Here is an 18,760-nt window from a genome sequence, read left to right as displayed (position 1 = left end):
GGTTGATGGTTTACTCTCTGGGTGCTCTGAGAGATCTAATTAGTTGATATTGTTCTTCCTATGGGGTTGCAATCCCTTTCAGTTCCTTCAGTCCTTCCCTTAGCTTTTCAACTGTGGTCCCCGGGCTCATCCTGATGGTTGACTATGAGTATCTACATCTGTTTCTTAATTCCCTGGCATAGTGAGTTGCTGTTTCTTATCTTTAACTCTCAATTTTGTTTCTTGTAGTACATTGTGCCTGTTATTATACATAAAGTATACACATATATTTTTGTTCTAAAAGTTTAATGTCTAAAATGTACATTCTAAATTACTCATGGAATAATAGTCTTTTATTCAGTTATAAGATTCTAATTAACTTCATATACTATAGACATTAATGTCATATTTTTATATGTTAGTTATTAAAATGCATATAGAGAAACCAATTTCATCAATTTCTGGTCATACTATATAGTATGCTTATTTACCAGTTACACATTTGTTAACTATTTTTCTAAAAGTAGAGCTGAAGAACAATCTGCATGTTGCTGTTTTGTGTTTGGGGGTTGTCTTATTTTATTTAACACTGTCATTCTTACTTGGTGCTCTTTTATTCCTATAGACATTGACTTTGTGGAGTTGTTACTCTTCTCCTACACTCTCCATTCTAGCCCTCAGTTCCTCACTCTATTAACCCACAGATGCCATATGCTGTCATGAATGAAATGCAGCATTTCCATTATTGTACTTCAGTCTTAACCTCCACTTTTGTTACTTTGTACTAATATTATTTCTTTATTCTATTAGAAAAGAACCATACTTTACGGATCTGAGAGATGGATTGGTGTTTAAGAGGGCTTTCAAAGGCCTAGAATTCAGTTTCCAGCACACATCATTGGTTTATAATCCTGTAACTTAGAACTAGAAGATCCAATTCCCTTTTCTGTCTATTGTAGGCATTTACAGCTACATGGAATACACTCACACAGAGACAGATAGGTGTGTATACACACATACCACACATACACACACACACACACACACACACACACACTGAAACACACAAATGCATATACAAACAAATATTTAATACTTCTTAAAAGACTTTGTGTGTTTATCCACCTGGCCATGTGCAATTTTTTTATCCCTTCAGATTTCAATATTTTCCTGTGTGTCTTTACCTTTCTGTTTGCCACACCTTAAATCCTCTATACATGATTCCATACCAGTTAACTGCCTAAGCTTCTTTGGTGACAAAAAGCATTACTAAGTGGTCTTTGTTCCATACTGCAGAAATAAGAATTAACAAGTTTGAGGTCTACAGAGATGACTGACAGTGCAACACAAGGACCTTTTCTCAGAACTCCAGCATCCACATAGAAGCCTGTTGTGGTAACACGTATCTACAACCTCAGCACTGATAGGGGTCAGACAAAGGCATAGAAATTCCAAGAGCTCATTGGGAGCTCCCTAGCAGAATTAATGAGTACCATTTTCAGAAAGAGACCATATCTCAAGAAAAATAAGGATTATCAAGAAAGACACTAGGCATCAACTTTTGTCCTTCATGCATATATGTGCAAACACACATAAACATGTACCTGTGTACATATGTACACACACATAGAAACATACACATATACATATATATATATATATATATATATATATATATATATATACAAAATAAAGAATTAACATTAACACAAGGTTTGAAAACTGATTGTTGCTCATGTATTCTTTAATACTATTATGCCAGTTGTTTCTACTATGCCTATGTGATTTTTTTTCATGTAAATGCTACTTCATCGTACCACCATTGACATTTCTGATATGTGGTTGAAGCTATTGTCTATATTAAAATCTTGAAGCTTATTTTTTTCATTACTACAAATAAAATGCTTCATAAATCTGCATATCAGATAACCGTTTCTCCCAGGTACGTAATTTTATTTTAGAGCTTTGAAAGATAGGTCCAGTTTTTTTTTATGTAAATCCCTTAACTTCAAACATGCAAATGTTTATAATTTATTTCTGATGGTCATAACTACCCTCTCTCTTATTTGCTTAGTTCTAACACCATAAATAACAGGGTTAAGAGCAGGAGGAATGACAACATAAAAGTTGGCAAGAAGAATATGGATATATCGGGGAACATTTCGGCCAAACCGGTGAGTCATAAAGGAGAAAAACGCTGGTGTGTAGAAGGAAAGCATGACACAGACATGAGAGCCACAGGTGCTGAGAGCCTTTAGTCGAGCATCCCTGGAAGGTAGGCGGAAGACAGCATGAAGGATCTGGACATAGGAGAGGATAATTGCTACAATATCTAAAACCAAGTTAGAGATGGCACACAAGCCATAGACGATGTTCACCTTGATGCTGGCACAAGACAAGCGGGCAATGCCCATGTGCTCACAGTATGTGTGTGGAATAACTTGATGACCGCAGAAGGGTAATCTCAGGATGAGCACAATAAAGGGAATTGCAATGACTAAGGGTCTCAGGAGGACAAGCCAACCATTGATGAATACTACCTTGTTTGTCAACACCATTGTATAGTGAAGAGGATTGCAAATGGCCACGTAGCGATCATACGCCATGGCCAAAAGCACAGCTGACTCCATACCTGTAAACAGATGGATGAAGAACATCTGAATAACACAGCCATCAAATGATATCTTTTTTAAATTGAGCCAGAAGATTCCAAGCATCTTGGGGATGGTGGATGTAGACAAGCCCAGGTCAATAGATGACAGAATGGACAGGAAGTAGAACATGGGCTGATGGAGACTGTGTTCTGTCTGAATCACAGAAATAATCGTAATATTTCCCAGAAGAACAGTCAAATACACAACAAAAAATGGAAATCCAATCCATATATGTACAGCCTCCAGCCCTGGAATTCCCAGAAGAAGAAAAAAGTGGGGGTGGAATTGTGTGTGATTGGGAGAGACCATGCTTCTATTGTCCTTATGATTCCTTATGCTGTGCATCAGCAATCCAGATCATTTAATTCTGTAGAATTAGATAACAATGCTTTATCTTTCCCAGTAATGAAGCCCATCAAGAAATAACTGTTTGTCTCATCAGTACTTAAGTCCAAGCTGTTTTTATATTACTTAAAAAAAGTAATTTGTTGCACCTTTTTGTACATAAATATAAAAGAAATAAAATGACATTTTTGAGGACTAATGGGCTACAAAGACAAAAGCCAGATATTCATGCACAAAGCTGACTCTTGCGTTTGTACTGGGGTTGGGGTGTAAGTTCTATGACATAAATAAACTTTGTAAGTAACAATTGTTGTAATATACAGCCTTTCTGAGAATTAATACGTTTTATTTTCCTCTATCATAGGAAAAAAATTTCACACTGACTAGTAGAGATTGCACTAAATGATTTAAAGGCATGACACCTAATGGAGGAAGCCAATAAGTAAATATATAACATTATATAATCAGCATTAAGGTAGTTTATATTTCAATAGAAAATTTATACTTGTTTTGAATATATTTGATATGGTTGAGGGGATGTTAGCAATTGATTTTGTGATATTATGCTAAAAATTGCACAAGAGAGAAAGGTGAAATTAGGAGCTTGCTTCATCACAGGTAAAAGTAATAGCCACAGATTGACTTCAGATGAGTATGTGAAACTTTAATTGAATCATTTTATGTGCTGTTTCCATTATGAAGGTATGGCAGAAGATTTTAATGCACAGAAAGATTAAAAGTAATTATGTAGAGAATGCCTTACTGAATCAAAGGAAATCTATTATTTATGAATACATGTATACGTACACACATGTATATATATATATATATATATATATATATATATATGGATATATATATATATATCCATGTATATGTATATAGGTATAGATATAGGTATAGGCATAGATATATATTCAATACCATTTCTATTTGGCATTCTCCAACAAGAGTATTTGACATTAATTTTCTGTCTTGGCTCCCTCCCCCTGTGCTCAGCCACTTACCTTGACAGTTTTCCTCTCCTTTTATTAACTGACGCACTTATTACACATTTGAACTCTTAGATCTAGATGCCTCTCCTATGTCTCATCCCAACCTTTCCTGGCCCATTTAAGGCAATCTTCTTTTACTTCTTTAAACAGGTTCCTGCCCTTTTCAGTGTGCAGGACTTTCCACATCAGAAAATCTGCATATTTCCTAACAACTCTACTTCTTTTGTTTTTCCAAATAGCTGCATTCCATATCAAATCACTGCCATTTTTCATTGTCTAATCACTTCACCCACCTATCAGCTTTGTCTATTTAAAACTCAGTCCAGAACTCCACAAAATCTTTTCTCCTAAATTTTCTAATTTCTAAAAAAAAAAAAGTTACGAACTGAAATCACTTGAAGCCTCTATGGGACCACCTGAACTTTGAAAGTCTTTTTTGTGTCATGTAGTTTTCTTCTAGATTCTTTTGTAGGTAGTTAAATTTGCACTTTTCTCATGTCATAACTGAGTTATACACTTCCTTCCTAACTTTTAGCATCTTTCATCATATTTACCACAATATAAAACAAGCAATATTAATGTCCTTTTCACATCTATATTTTGTTTTCTATTTGAGTCTAAAACTGTAGTATATACTCATAATTACTTGAACATGTAGATATCACTCTTTATTCTCATTGTCTCTCCTCTGTCTCTCTCTGTCTCTTTGTCTCTCTGTGTCTCTGTCTCTCTCAGTCTCTGTCTCTCTCAGCCTCTTTCTGTCTCTGTCTGACAATATGTCTCTGTCTCTCTGTCTCTGTCTTTCTCTCCCCATCTCGTTCTCTCTCTCTCTCTCTCTCTCTCTCTCTCTCTCTCTCTCTCTCTCACACACACACACACACACACACACACACACACACACACACATCTTCTCTGGCTAAGCTTACTCTGATTTGAAAAGAAATCAACATTCTTAAATTTTTGACCACAATATTTCAGTACATTGCTTCCCCAACACTTACACAATAGGTTATAAAGACATAAACTGGCTTCTGCTTGAAACCAGTCTCTGGTCAACTATATTAATTCCATCACACTCTCCAAGACCTTGACTATAAATCCCCTTTACTTTTTTGGTACTCTTAAAACAATATACAAATATTGGATATTTTTCATCCTCACTGTTCCAGAAATACTATAGTCACTTTCTTTGGGTACTAACACTTATTAGAGGTCTGCTGTAATGACACTTAGGTATAAAGCGTGATGTTATTATTTATAGACACAATGTTTAACATTAGAGTCTTTGAACTTGTTACACTTTTACAAATGAAGTTGCATGAGCATTAATTAGCAATTTTCCCTTTCTCTGCCTCTTAGGCCATTCTATTGCTTGTTTCTATGTGTTTGGTGACTTTAGATACCCAATACCTATGGGTCATGCACAATTCACCTCTCCCAGATTGGCTTATGTCATTTAACATAATGCAACATGGTTCATCCATACTGCTTCATTTTTGGCAGTTGTAGGATTTCTGCTTGTTTAGACCTAAATATTTTTTGAGTTTACAACATTCTATTTGATTAAATTTATTTTCATGTGTTCCTGTTGATCAACAGTCACTGTGCTTAAGCATCTTAACAATCGTTTATAGTACTGTGATATTAATAGGCTTGCTAATTCTTGTTTTATAAAAGATGATATTTTAGGTTTTCTGTATCAGGCAATTTTTTTCAATTCTTTTTTAGTATATACTCAGGAATGCTAGATCATATGTTACTTCTGTTTTGTTTTTGAGGAGCCTCCATAATACATATCATAATTGTCTGTACCATTTTCTTATTCCTACAAATGTAGCAGGGTTCTGACTTATCTAAATACACATTAACATTTATTCTTATTTTTGATTTAAATGTGGTCATCCTTACAATAGTAAGATAGTAGCTTGAGTTTGAAAGCCTTTTTCCCAATATAAATGATACTAAGTATTATACCACACATCTTTCAGCAACAATTTTATTTTCTTTAGAAAAAAATACTTACTCAAGTATTTTAAAATTAAGTGGTAGGGGCCTTAATTGTAAAGAGAGCTTCCTTTATATTTTGGAGCCATCCTGTCAAATGTGTGCAAAATTATATTGTAATATATTAAATTATTACCTTTTATTTAACTTAAGTCATTAATTGATTTAGCTTTATACAGACTATCTAAACTACACTTAACATACATAGTAAAACTATGAAAACAAGCATACCCTAGGTCTTTTGTTCTTGGTAGTATCTGATATAATCAGGAGTTTAAACAACTTTCTAAATTTTCACCAGTATGAGTTAAATGTTTGTACAAAAAAAAAATGTACTGTGTTTGTTCCATTTCATCGCTACAATCTTGGTAAAGATAACACTTATGGAATATATTGAAAAGGAGGGCGAGGTTCAGGTGAGCCACACAACCACTCTCTAATTAAGAACTATCAAAATATGGCACAGAGGTTAAAAATATCATGGTTGCAATAATACACAACGTTGTTTCCTATATATTTAACAAATTCATCCAAAGAGCTACTTAAGAAATAACAATGGAAGTATTATCAGAGTAAGATGTGCTGAAAGTTAAGTTGTAGAGTGAAAAATCAAAGTAACAGAAACTTGAAATTTTAGAAATACTAGAGGCACAAAGCACAAAAAGAGAGACAAACTATATTTTCCATATAACACCAAGAAATTAACTATTTTGTTCATTTTCCCTCATTTTTATGTCCACATTCCATTCCATTTCTTTATTTAAAGATTACAAATCTAATAGAGAATGACAAAACTGAAATTAAAATTAACTAGTCATTTTTGACAGCTGGAAAGGAAGGTGGGCCAGGATGCTAATTCAAGAATGCTAAAGGGACTGAGGATGAATACAAAAACTATTTTAATGTTCTATGCCACTGTGAGGTGATTTGGTTGACAATAATTAATTAATTCAAAATGGCTACAGAAAAGGTTTTAATTATATTTAACAACAAGAACTGATCAACATGTGAAGTGATGGTATGCCAATTATTCTAATCTGATCATTACACATTGTCTAGACTTATTGACATACTATAGCTTGTAAATATGTATAATTGTGTGTGTTAACATATTCAAAAAAACATTTAATAAAGTTATTACAATGTGCAAAGTGATAAAGTGAATGAATGAAAAATGCAGAGACACCACTGACAGTTGTAAAGTTATGTGCATACAGTCCTACATTCTTTATATGAGTGTTTAGTAACAAGATTTATAAAGCCTTCATCAGTGTAGACTGAGACTGGGTAAGTGCTCACCTCGTTGCATTCTTGTCTCACAGATACTTTGCATGGTCAGTTAGCTTTTCTTTTTCATTCCTTTTCTGTCATGCATTTTTATCCCCAAACTAAAACTCAGTAAATGGCCACAATGAAACAACTTGTTAGGAAAAAGCCAGAGGTTAGCAAAGCTTTCTAGATGAGCTGGTTCACCTGACCCAGGATAGTTCCATCCCTACCAACTCTGAATGAGATGGGAGTTTTATGTGGTAAGCATTGTCCTTAAAATGAAACACACAAACATCTGAACACCTTGGGGATCAAAACCTCTCAGAGGCACTGAGAGATATGTTTCATAAGTATAAAAAATAATATCACTGGGAATAAAGGAGCCTGTCCTAATTTTTGGTGTAAATGACTAATGATTTACATTTTTTTTTTTTTTGGTATGGGGATATACCTCCCCCTTTTTTTATTTTATGAAGATATTGTTTTAAATTTCTATGAACCCCTTCCACAGTCCCTTGTTTTTGACAATTATAAGGAATCCCAGTAATATGGGTAATATTAAATTTCTGCCCAAAAGTCTCAAATGCTCAACTGATTTACTTTCTTATCTCTAAGCAAGACAGGCTATGAGAAAGACATGCCCACGTGATCTCACTGCAAGATGCCTCTAGTTCTAGATTCCCTCTCATGGCTCCTGAGTACAGGTAATTTCTGACCAAATTATATAAATGCTTATTTCCATCTATTTCATTTTCCTTTCTTTATGAGATCTATCTTTTATCTTGAGCCTCTTGCTTTATATCTATCCTCTCTGATTTTATGAATTATAGTTTGGTTTTCATTGTCCTAACAGCTAATATCTATGCACATATACATGAACACAAACCATCTGGAATACCTCATTCAGGATGATTTTTTTTTCTATTTCCATCCACTTTATTACAAATTTCCTGATGTCATGTTTTCTATCAGCTGAGTAATACTCTATTGTGTAAATGGGCCACATTTTAAAAAGCCATTCTTCCTGATCATGGTAGCTCTCTTGCCAGGTAAGTATGATTAAAAAAAATAAAAAAGATAAAAAGCCATTCTTCCGTTGAGAAACATCTAGATTATTTCAACTTTCTGACTATTATGATACACCAGCAATAATTATAGTTGAGTAAGAGTCTTTGTGGTAGAATGAAGCACTGTTTGGATAGCTGTCCTAGAATGGTATACATAGATCTTATGGGAGATTGATTCCCATGAGCCAGAGGACCCACTACACTGATTTTCAGAGTGGCTCCACAACTTTGTACTCCCAACAATGTCTGAGTGTTCCTCTTACTCCATATCCTCACCAGCATGAGCTGGAACTTGTTTTGTTGATCTTAGACATTCTGACAGGTGTAAAATGAAATATTTTTTATTTGAATTTTCATAACGTCTAAGGATGTTGGACATTTTTTGTTTCTCAGCCTTTTGAGTTTTCTCTACTGAGAATTCTGTTTAGAGCACTATCCCATCTTTAATTGGTATTTTTTTCTTGATATCTATTTTCCTGAGTTCATTATATATTTTGGATATTGGCCATCTGTTGGATGAATACTTTGTATACAAAAAGAAAAGAAAAAACCTTTTTCCATTCTGTAGGCTGCTACTTTGAATGACAATTTTTCTGTTTCAAGCCATGCTTATTCTTTGACTATTTGTGTTTATTGTTTTTCTTGTTCCTTGACTATTTACATCTATTATATTGCTAGATAGACCCTCAATCTAAAACTGTCCGTAATAAATGAATGTAATTAAAATGGTATAAAAGCAAAAAGGAGGAGGGGAATGGGATGGGGGTTCTAGGGAGGGGAAAGGGGGAAAGAGGATGACATCTGAAATGTAAATAAATAATTTTTTTAAAAAATGAGCAGATGGAAACACTAAAGAGAGAGAAAGAGAGAGAGAGAGAGAGAGAGACAGAGAGAGAGATCACATTTATTACTTGTTGGTGTTAATGCCTGTACTACTGGTGTTCTGTTTATAATGTCTTATCCTATGCCAAGGAGTTCAAGGTTATTCTTTACTTTCTCTTCTATCAGGTTCAGTGTACAGTGGTTTATGTTGTGGCCTTTGATCTATCTGTAATTGTTTTGTGCAGTGTGATAAGTATGTATTTATGTTCTTCTACTTGTAGTCATTCAGTTTGACCAGAATTATTTGTGAATGTGGTGTCTATTTTATCCATGTGTATTTCTGTCCTCTTTTACAAAATCAAATGTCCATAGATGTTTGAAGTTATATCTGAGTCTTCAATTAATTCCATTGGTGAACATGTCTGTTTTGTTCCAATACCATTTTTCTTTATTACTGTAGCTCTGTAATACAACTTGAAATTGGTGATGGCAATGCCTCCAGAAGTTCTTTATTTTGTTCAGGCTTGTTTTTAGCTATCTTGGTTTATTTTTTTTAACATATGAAGTTGAGTATTGTGAATAACTGTGTTTAAATTTTGATGGGTATTGCACTGAATCTATAGATTGTTATCAGTAGGTAGGATGTTCACTTTTACTATATTATACTTAGCAATCTATGAAACCTACTTTCATCTCATATCTACTTAAATTTCTTTCTTCAATGACTTAAAATTGTACTGTATAAGTCATACATAGTTGCTTGGTTATAGATACCCCAAGATATTTTATAATCGTGAAAAATGTTATTTTCCTGACTTCTTCCTTGACATTTTTTATTAGAAGGGCTACTGGTTTTTTTGTGAGTTAATTTGGTATTCATTACTTTGTTAAAAGTATTTACCAGCTGAAGGAGTTTCCTGATGAATTTTTTTGGGGTCAGTCATGTACACTGTATCATCTTCAGATAAAAATACTTGGCTTCTTCCTTTCCAATTTGTACCCTATTGATCTCTTTCAGTTGTCTTATTGCTCTAGCTAAGACTTCAATTACTATATTGAATAGGTATGGAATAAGTATGAAAAAAGTGGAAAACTCTGTCTTGGGTAGGAACTGGAAGGTACTCTGCATGCTTTCAAAAGAGGAACATAAACACCAAGGCAGCTACAAACCCATTATCTACAATGATATGTTACATACAAGCTTGTAGGAATAACCAATCAATAACAGGTTGACTTAATGCCCATTCCATGAGATAAAACTAATTCCTGACACTAATTATATGACAAAACCTGAGCAAATATAGTCCAGGGAACTAGGGTAAAACTAAATAATATTGGCCTAAAAATGTGATAAAAAGACACTTAAGAATATTCTAAATATTCTACTATATCAGGGCATTGTTCAGCCATTATCAGAGATGCTTCCTCGTGCAGCAAATGGGAACTAATACAGAGACCCACCGCCAGGCATTATGCAGAGAATGAGAAACCTTGTAAGAGTTGGCCATAAATGAGATATCTTTGTCAAATCTTTCATTTCAGACCTCAAGGAAAACAGAAGCAGGTTAATACATCTGAGTGCCTCTTCTTAACATTCAGTGACGTCCAAGCCACTAGAGGGAGCCCATGCCCAACACTGTCTGCATGGCCAGAAACTGGAATCAGGAAGGCCCAGAGACTTAATATAGACACAAACACAAGTAGAAAAGGGGGGGTGGAGGGGGCAAACAAACAAAAAAACAACTCAATGAAATAGTTTCTAATGATACTTTGTTATACTTATATATGAGTGCCTAGCAAAATTGTCAGCAGGAGGCTTCCTTTAAGTGAAAACTTTTCTTTGAAAAGTCAATTATGTCAAATGATGTTTTGATGGGGCACACAGGTGAAAGAATGTTTGCTAAAGAAGAAGCAGACACAGATGAAAGGATGTTTCTCTATAGCAAACACATGAAAGAACATGAGATGTTCAGAAAAAAAAATATTAACATAACCCCACAGACAGTGGGAGCTTGAACATTGGTTTGCTTTGCTCTACCTGGCTATTCTTTGCTGATGACATGAATGTATTCGTTTGCATTATATTGCATTGCTGAGCTCTGCTTGTGGTGACACCATAGAGAGAAACTCTCCAAAAAACATCTCTTGAATTTCCTTAGGCTTTTTTTCACTTTGGCAGCCTTGCAGTTTCTTCTGGGTTGAACTGTCCTTGCTGGTTTGTGTGTGGTGTCTGCCCAGAGGACTGGGCTGCAGCTACTAATTTGTATTTGGTTTTTGCTACTGAACTGATGATATCCTGACACCAAAGATTGGACTTGCCCTCAAAGAACTTTCTACTTCCCCCATAGCCTAAGAAGTTTTCTCTTCCACTACCCCTGGTGGGTGGTGGGCTAGAGGGGAGTTGAACATTTATTAAAGTAGGTTGGAAAAAACTTATGCCTACACTTTCTCATGTAGCTAATGGGAGCAGATGTAGAGAAGCACACTCAAACATTAAGTGGAGCTCATCAGAAGAGGGGGAGAAAGAATTGGGAGAGTCAGAGGGATTAAGGATACCAGAACATGGCTCACTGAATCAACTAAGCAGGACCCAGGGGAGCTCACAGAGACTGAAGCAGCCATCATAAAGCCTGCATGAGCCTATACTAGATCATCTGCATACATTAGCTTGCTTTTCTTATAGGACTCCTAACAGTAGAATTAGAGGTGTCTCTAAGACTTTTGCCTGCTCTTTAGATCCTTTTTCTCCTACTAGGTTGCCTTATCTAGACTTGATATGAGGGTTTATGCAAAAGTATCTTTTCTTCCCCAAATGTAATTGTTGTCTAGGAAACTTACAATTGACTAAACTCACATTTTTGAGCTTTTTTCTGAACTCTAACTGGCTGGTTCAACTCAGCTGTTCTAACCCAAACTCCAATCCAAGATGACTGATTTAAACTGGTTTCTCTTAGCTTCTGACTGAATTGCTCTCCTTGGCCTCAAACTAATTCTGGCTATCGGTTCTAATATTCTGGCTCCTTATTCTTTGGCTCATTCTGTCTTCATCTGTAACCTGTCTCTAAAAATATCCCAGTAAAAACTTTCTCTCTCTCTCTCTCTCTCTCTCTCTCTCTCTCTCTCTCTCTCTCTCTCTCTCTCTGTGTGTGTGTGTGTGTCTGTGTGTGTATCTGTCTCTCTCTGTCTCTCTCTCCCTCTCTCTCTCTCTCCTGTTCTTCTGTGTTGTTCTCTTAAGCCACCTCTCTTTCCTATGCTGTTCTTGTGAGAGTTAAGTATATCCTATCTCTAACTCATTCTGTCAAATATTTCTTTAATTTGTTACTTTGTCTACCTGTGGGGAGCCGACAGAAGGTGGCTATCATCCTTGCAGCCATCTTGAGCCATATACCCTGACAACAGACTTGATTACAACAGCTGAGCACACTCTAATAACATCTTGCTTTAGATTCCCAGGATCTTCCCTTGGGTGTGTGAGACTTAAAGCTGTGATTTAGAGCTGAGACTTAAGGGCATGACTTAGAGATCAGATTTAGAGACAAGGCCTAAGGGCATGACTTAAAGGCGTGACTTAGAGGTGTGGCTCAGAAGTGAGACATATAAAAGGCAAGAGGCAGACAGAAGAAAGCAACAGATGATTAGGCACTCAGAAGTACAACTTGGAATACAACTTGGAACTAGAAATTAGGTTAGAGAGTACAACTTAGAGTACAACTTGGAGTAGGAATTAGGCATTGAGGAAGAAGATACTTAGACTAGAGAACTTGGAAGAAGAATTATTACGCATTAGGTACTTAGCAATTGGAAGAAAGAACTTGGAACTTGGAGGAACTAGGGACTAGAAACTAGGGACTAGGAACTCAAGACTTGGGATTTGGACTAGGAAGAGAGACTGAAGAATAAACGGGATTGAATCATACTCTGTCTGGGTTCCATTCTTCGAGTCGGTCCTCACTCTCTCTCTTGCTGAACCCCAACCTGCGGACCTGAGCAGCTTGGGGCAGTGTGGGCTCTAACACTTAGCCCCTGAGGCTTTTGGCAGTGTGGGTTCAAACATTGACAGAGTGGTCCATGACATTCTTGGCGTCCAACGTGGGGCAGCTTGGGCTGCAACATCTACCACTCAATAAGACTGCTCTCAAACACTGCTGATTTCTTCTACAAACTAACTTTACCTCCATTTTAGATATTAAAGGTGTGCACTAAGGGTGTGTCTGTATTCCAGTCAGATCATGCTATAATCCAGGGCATGTCTACATTCCAGCAGCCAGATCATATTTTTGGATGTGATCCCTTGCTAGAGTATTGATGTTGCTGGATTGAAATTTGTCTACATGTTTGTGCCTCATCTTATTGTGCCTTGTTATATGGGGTTTGGTTTACATCCCTAGAGAGCTGCTCTTTTCTGAAGGAAAACAGAGGGGAAATGGACCTCGAGGAAAGGGAAAGTGGAGGGAGGATTAGGAGGAGTGAAAAGAGCAAAGATTGTGGTGGGGATGTATTATATAAGAGAAAAATAAACAACAATTAAAAAATGTTTTTCAGATAGCTATGCCAGTTTGTAGTACCAAAACAATACAAAATTGTATTATTTTTGCCATAATTGTTACTCTGTCTTTCAGTGTATGTGTTTTTCATTACATTACATTATATTACATTGCATTATATCACATTAAATTACATTCAAAACATGGTTCTTTCACTACATTTGCTTACACTCGCAATAATTTTCATTTAACTTTCCACACGTATATCATATATTTGATAGAATAATATAACTATAATATTTAACTTGTAAAGTACTATTCTAAATAGTATTAAGTTTTAAATAATATTATTATTTATTTTTTAACATTTTATTAGATGTATGTAATATATATTAGTCATATTCACACATACTCCCTCCCTCCAGAGACTCCAGGACCTTCAATACACTTCCCTATCAGTTTCAGGTCATCTACTTTTAAATTAATAACCCACTGAGTTCAATTAGTGTCATCCTTATTCACATGAACATGGGCCATCCATTGTGGCATGAGGCTACCTACCAGCAGCTAGTTTCCAAAGAAAAGTGGTCCTACTTTCCTTCAGCAGTCATCAGCTGCCAGTAGTTCCTCAGCCAAGCATAGGGTTTTGTGACCCTCTCCTCCATGCATTCTGAAATTTTAGTAATCTATAGGGTTTTTGTTCATCAAGTGAACACAGAATTTTAATTTATATAATGCAAAATGCTTAAATTATAACAACATTTTCAAATCATCAAAATTATGCAGCATGGTCTTTGTACTAAAAACTAATGGAGTTCCCAGTATCTCCTCTCTCTCTCTCTCTCTCTCTCTCTCTCTCTCTCTCTCTCTCTTTCTCTCTCTCTCTCTCTCTCTCTCTCACTCACTCTCTCTCTCTCTCTCTCTCTCTCTCTATCGGAATGGAATTCTCTAAAGAGAATACCATAACAGTAAACACACTAAAGGAGAGGAATGCATAAGGATTCCAGGTCCCTAAATATTCTCTAATGCCAGTTCTTTCAGTCACTATAAGATATTCTTTGGTAAGAATCTTTTCAAATGACAATTCAGAGAAGTGTCAAAAAATTGACTTCCTAGGTTATATTTACACTCTACTTTGAAATAAAAGTGTGGACAACATCCTCATAGATCTACTTGGTTCTCACACCATAAATTAGACTGTTGAGGGCTGATGGGATGACCACATAGAGGTTGGCAACAAGAATATGAACATAATGAGGGATATTTTTTGCCAAATAGGTAAGTGAGGAAGAAGAGGAAGGACATGTAGAAAATACACATGACGCCAATATGTGAGCCATATGTACTCAATGCTTTCTGTCGGCATCTATAGAAGGGATGCAGAAAACTGCTCAGAGGGTATAAACATAGGAGACTCCAACCAATGCCACATCCAAAATAAGAAAAGAAGCTACAAAAAGCCCATAAATGTCACTGACTCAAATACTAGCACAGGTCAACTTGCAATGTCCATGTGTTCACAATAGAAATGGGTGATAACCCGAGCTTCACAGAAGGGCAGGCAATGGGTTAGGTACAGAATGGGCAACATGAGGAGAATTGGGTGCATAACAATACCATCAGTACCCACTTGCACCCGGGGTGTTAGAATGGTTGTATAGTGGAGTGGCACACAAATAGGAGCATAGCAGTCATCAAATGCCATGGCCAGCAAGACTGTGGATTCCATTCCTGTAAGGCTGTGTATCTGAAATGTCTGAGCTGCACAGTTTCCAAAACCAATTCCATTTTCTGGTATCAAACCAGAAAATCACTAACATCCAAAGGACTGAGGATGTGGAGAGTGCTAGACCTATGGCTGATAAGAAGGTTAGAAAATAGAACTTAGGCTTTCTCAGAGTCCAGTTTGTCCAGATGAACAAGAGACTTGTAGTATTCTCATTAAGGAAATGCAGCAAAATAGCATGGAAATTCATCCATGGGCATTCTCAAGTTCTGGAATGCCTACAAGATAAAAGGTGTCTGAGTGGAAAGTGGAAAAGTTGGTGTGGATCATCTTGCCATTGATGAGAGAAGTAGCTTATCACCTTTAGGAAAAAAAAACCTAGGATTTAGATATGTTAAGCTTACAATATCTCTAATTTTTATCTAACAATTTTTTCTAATTCCATATAACTTTTATTACATTATTGAAGATCACTCTGCCCCACGCTTGGGGGCCCAAGTGTTGCGGCCTGAGCTACCCCACATTTGGGGGCCAAAGTGTCAGGGACCGCTCTGTCAGCGTTGGAACCCACACTGCCAAAACCTTGGGAACTAAACTGTTAGAGCCCAAACTGCCCCAAGTTGCTCTAGTTTGCGGGTCGGGGTTCAGCAAGAGAGAGAGTGAGGACAGGCTTGAGGAATAGAGACCAGACAGAGTATGATTCAATCCTGTTTATTCTCCAGTCACTCTTCCTAGTGCAAATCCCAAGTCTTGAGTTCCTAGTCCCTAGTTCCTAGTCTCTAGTGCCTCCAAATTCCAAGTTCAAGTGTCTAATCCAAGTGCCTAATGTCTAATTTCAAGTTTTTCCTCCAAGTGCCAAGTGCCTAATACCTAATAATAATTTCTTCTGAGTTCTCTAGTCCAAGTGTCTTCTTCCTCAATGCCTAATTCCTACTGATTTCTTCTGTCTGCCTCTCACCTTTTATATGTCTCACTTCTAAGCCACGCCTCTAAGTCTCACCCTTAAGTCACACCCTTAGGTCTTATCTCTAAATCACACTTTAAATCACACCCTTAAGTCTCACACACCCAAGGGAAGATCCTGGGTATCTAAAACAAGATGTTATCAGAGTGTGCTCAGCTGTTATAGGCTGTTGTAATCAAGTCTGTTGTCCCTATATCCCTCTCCCTCAATCTAAAAGAAGAGATAGATATATAAGATTAAAATAAACTGTAGGATGAGACAGAGGGTATTGTGGATTTGGTTTATTGCTTGTATTATGCTAATTGGGTTCCCAAAATTACCCAGGAATTCACACAACTACACATAAGACACCAAGAGTTTCTGCCCCCAGTTGGCTTTGATTGGTAAATAAAGTTGCCAGCAACCAATGACTCTGGGCAGGGAGACAGAGGTGGGACTTTAAGATTTGTGGACAAGGGGACCGAGAAAGAAGCAGAATTGCCATGTCAAGAGAGAAATAAGATTCAGGCTTGAGAACTGCAGAGGAGAAAGCATATAATAGTGCATGAGCTGGGGAAGGGTGGCCCCAGGTTCCCAAACACCCAACTGGGTCTAGGGTAGCAAATGTAGACCATAAGTTTTAGTAAGTAATAATTCAGGAGTATTAGAGGGGAGGCATTATCAACATGGAAGTTTGGGAGTGGCCCAGCCACTGAGTTTTTTAAGGCATATTAAATATAAGTGTGTGTGTGTGTGTGTGTGTGTGTGTGTGTGTGTGTGTGTCTTTTATTTGAGAATCGAGAGCATTGTGGAGGGGTATCAAGGAACTTGCCTCCACCCAGGGAGATTAGAGCAAATTAATCTTCTATAGCAACAGGATATAGGAATAAAAGGGGAAGTAAAAGTGCAGAAAAAGAAAAGAGGGGCTGGATAAGAGAGTGAGAGAAAAAAAATACCTCAGCTAAGAGAGTAAAATTCAGCCTTGAGAAGATTTTGGTATTCTTTAAATATCTCCTTTCTGGTAAATTCTGTACGCAGCATATTTCTGGAATCTATATACTCCCTACACTTTGTTTTTTGTAATCAGATTCATAAATCTGCACTTGGCACTGTTTCTCTGAATGCCTTATTAGTGTTGCTATTCTTGAGGGGGAATCTATAACCTAATAAACAATCATCACTGGGAGTGGATACTGCTATTTATCACTGGGTGTGGAAACCATCGTTTATACCATTAATTAAATTCCCTTTGCAGGTTCTTGTTTTGAAAATACAAGTGCCGTAGCCTTTCCCAGTAAAGATATGAGACAGGATCTCTCTATGCTATGAAATAGAAACTGTCAATTTACTAAATTCGGTTGCCTAAAGTTTCTAAACCATGAAACAAAAGTCTAATTAATATCCTTGTCTATGGCATATTTCATGGCAAGCTCACCTCCAGCCAGAGTAGGTCAAGAGAACTTTCATTTAGCTACTAAATGGGAAGAGATCTTTATAATATCACTATGTAGAGACCTTGGGGACTGTCTAAAATTAAAGTCAGTTCAGACCTGTTTTAGCCCCCAGGATAATACTTTCTTCATCAGGAACAAATAGATCAATGCTGAGTGGGAAGTCTCTCTGTCCACTTCTCTCCACACACAGGTGGTAAAGCTGAAAAGTGAGAGTTGCTAAGAGCTACCACACTGAGCAGCCCTGTGAGGATGGTAGTCTTCCTGAGGAATTTTCTCATTTGCTAAGAAATCATAATTATGTCAAGACATTAACAACTCATATGCTTTTCTGACTTTCCACATCCATGTCTTAGCGTTCACCAATATCCACTAAGACAGCAGTTTTCAACTTGTGGGTCATGATCATCAGAAAATACATGTTTCCAATGGTCTTAAGAACTGAGACACTGCTCAGTAGCAAAACTACAGATGCAAAATAGCAATACACATATTTTTATGGTTGGGGGTTTCTATGAAAACCTGTTGTAAAGCTTCTCATAATAAACGAATTTTAAATATGATTGTTAAGCCATGATAACTTAAAATGGGATATATTAGAATAATTTACATTATGTAATAATATTTCCATTATATAATTTCCCACATTGTTTGTATAACACTCCTATATGTAACATATAGACACACATTAGTCTTTTATTACAGATATAAACAAATACTTTAAAACTAGAAGATTTGTGAGTTCATGTTTAAGAACCTGTTTTTATGTACATGTTTACTCAACAAAGAATGATATGGTAAATAAAATTAATGTGGAAAAGATAAAGATATATAATAGCTGATAATAAAAGAGTTGAGATAGAAATAATTTAATGTGAACCAGAAAAAAGCAGGGGTGGGGGAGAAGCAAGGACATGTGTTCCATGTCTCTATCTCTAATAAGGGAGTTTGAATATTTACTTAGACTACACTTTTTAAAAAGATTATGGAAGACCAACAAAATATAATGTTTAGATTGAAG

The 18,760-nt window shown here is 36.3% G+C and overlaps 1 protein-coding gene and 1 pseudogene across 1 annotated transcript; both read right to left on the bottom strand.

Annotated features, from left to right (window-relative positions):
- Positions 1-1,717: 1,717 nt before the first annotated feature.
- On the bottom strand, positions 1,718-2,985 carry LOC117720418 (olfactory receptor 52E1-like). Its single transcript, XM_034518901.2, has one exon. It carries the CDS (start codon positions 2,976-2,978, stop codon positions 2,004-2,006), a length of 975 nt encoding a protein of 324 aa, XP_034374792.2. The 5' UTR covers positions 2,979-2,985; the 3' UTR covers positions 1,718-2,003.
- An 11,803-nt stretch (positions 2,986-14,788) lies between these two features.
- LOC117713363 (olfactory receptor 52J3-like) lies at positions 14,789-15,675 on the bottom strand (annotated as a pseudogene).
- Positions 15,676-18,760: the final 3,085 nt, after the last annotated feature.

This window comes from Arvicanthis niloticus, chromosome 1, assembly GCF_011762505.2.
Source record: "Arvicanthis niloticus isolate mArvNil1 chromosome 1, mArvNil1.pat.X, whole genome shotgun sequence".
Taxonomy (NCBI): Eukaryota; Metazoa; Chordata; class Mammalia; order Rodentia; family Muridae; genus Arvicanthis; species Arvicanthis niloticus.
Note: the sequence above shows the minus strand (reverse complement) of the source record. Positions and strands in the feature narration are given on the sequence as shown.

Excerpts from the sequence above, each read along its gene's own strand:
- LOC117720418 (XM_034518901.2), bottom strand. The coding sequence starts at position 2,978 with ATGCACAGCATAAGGAATCATAAGGACAATAGAAGCATGGTCTCTCCC.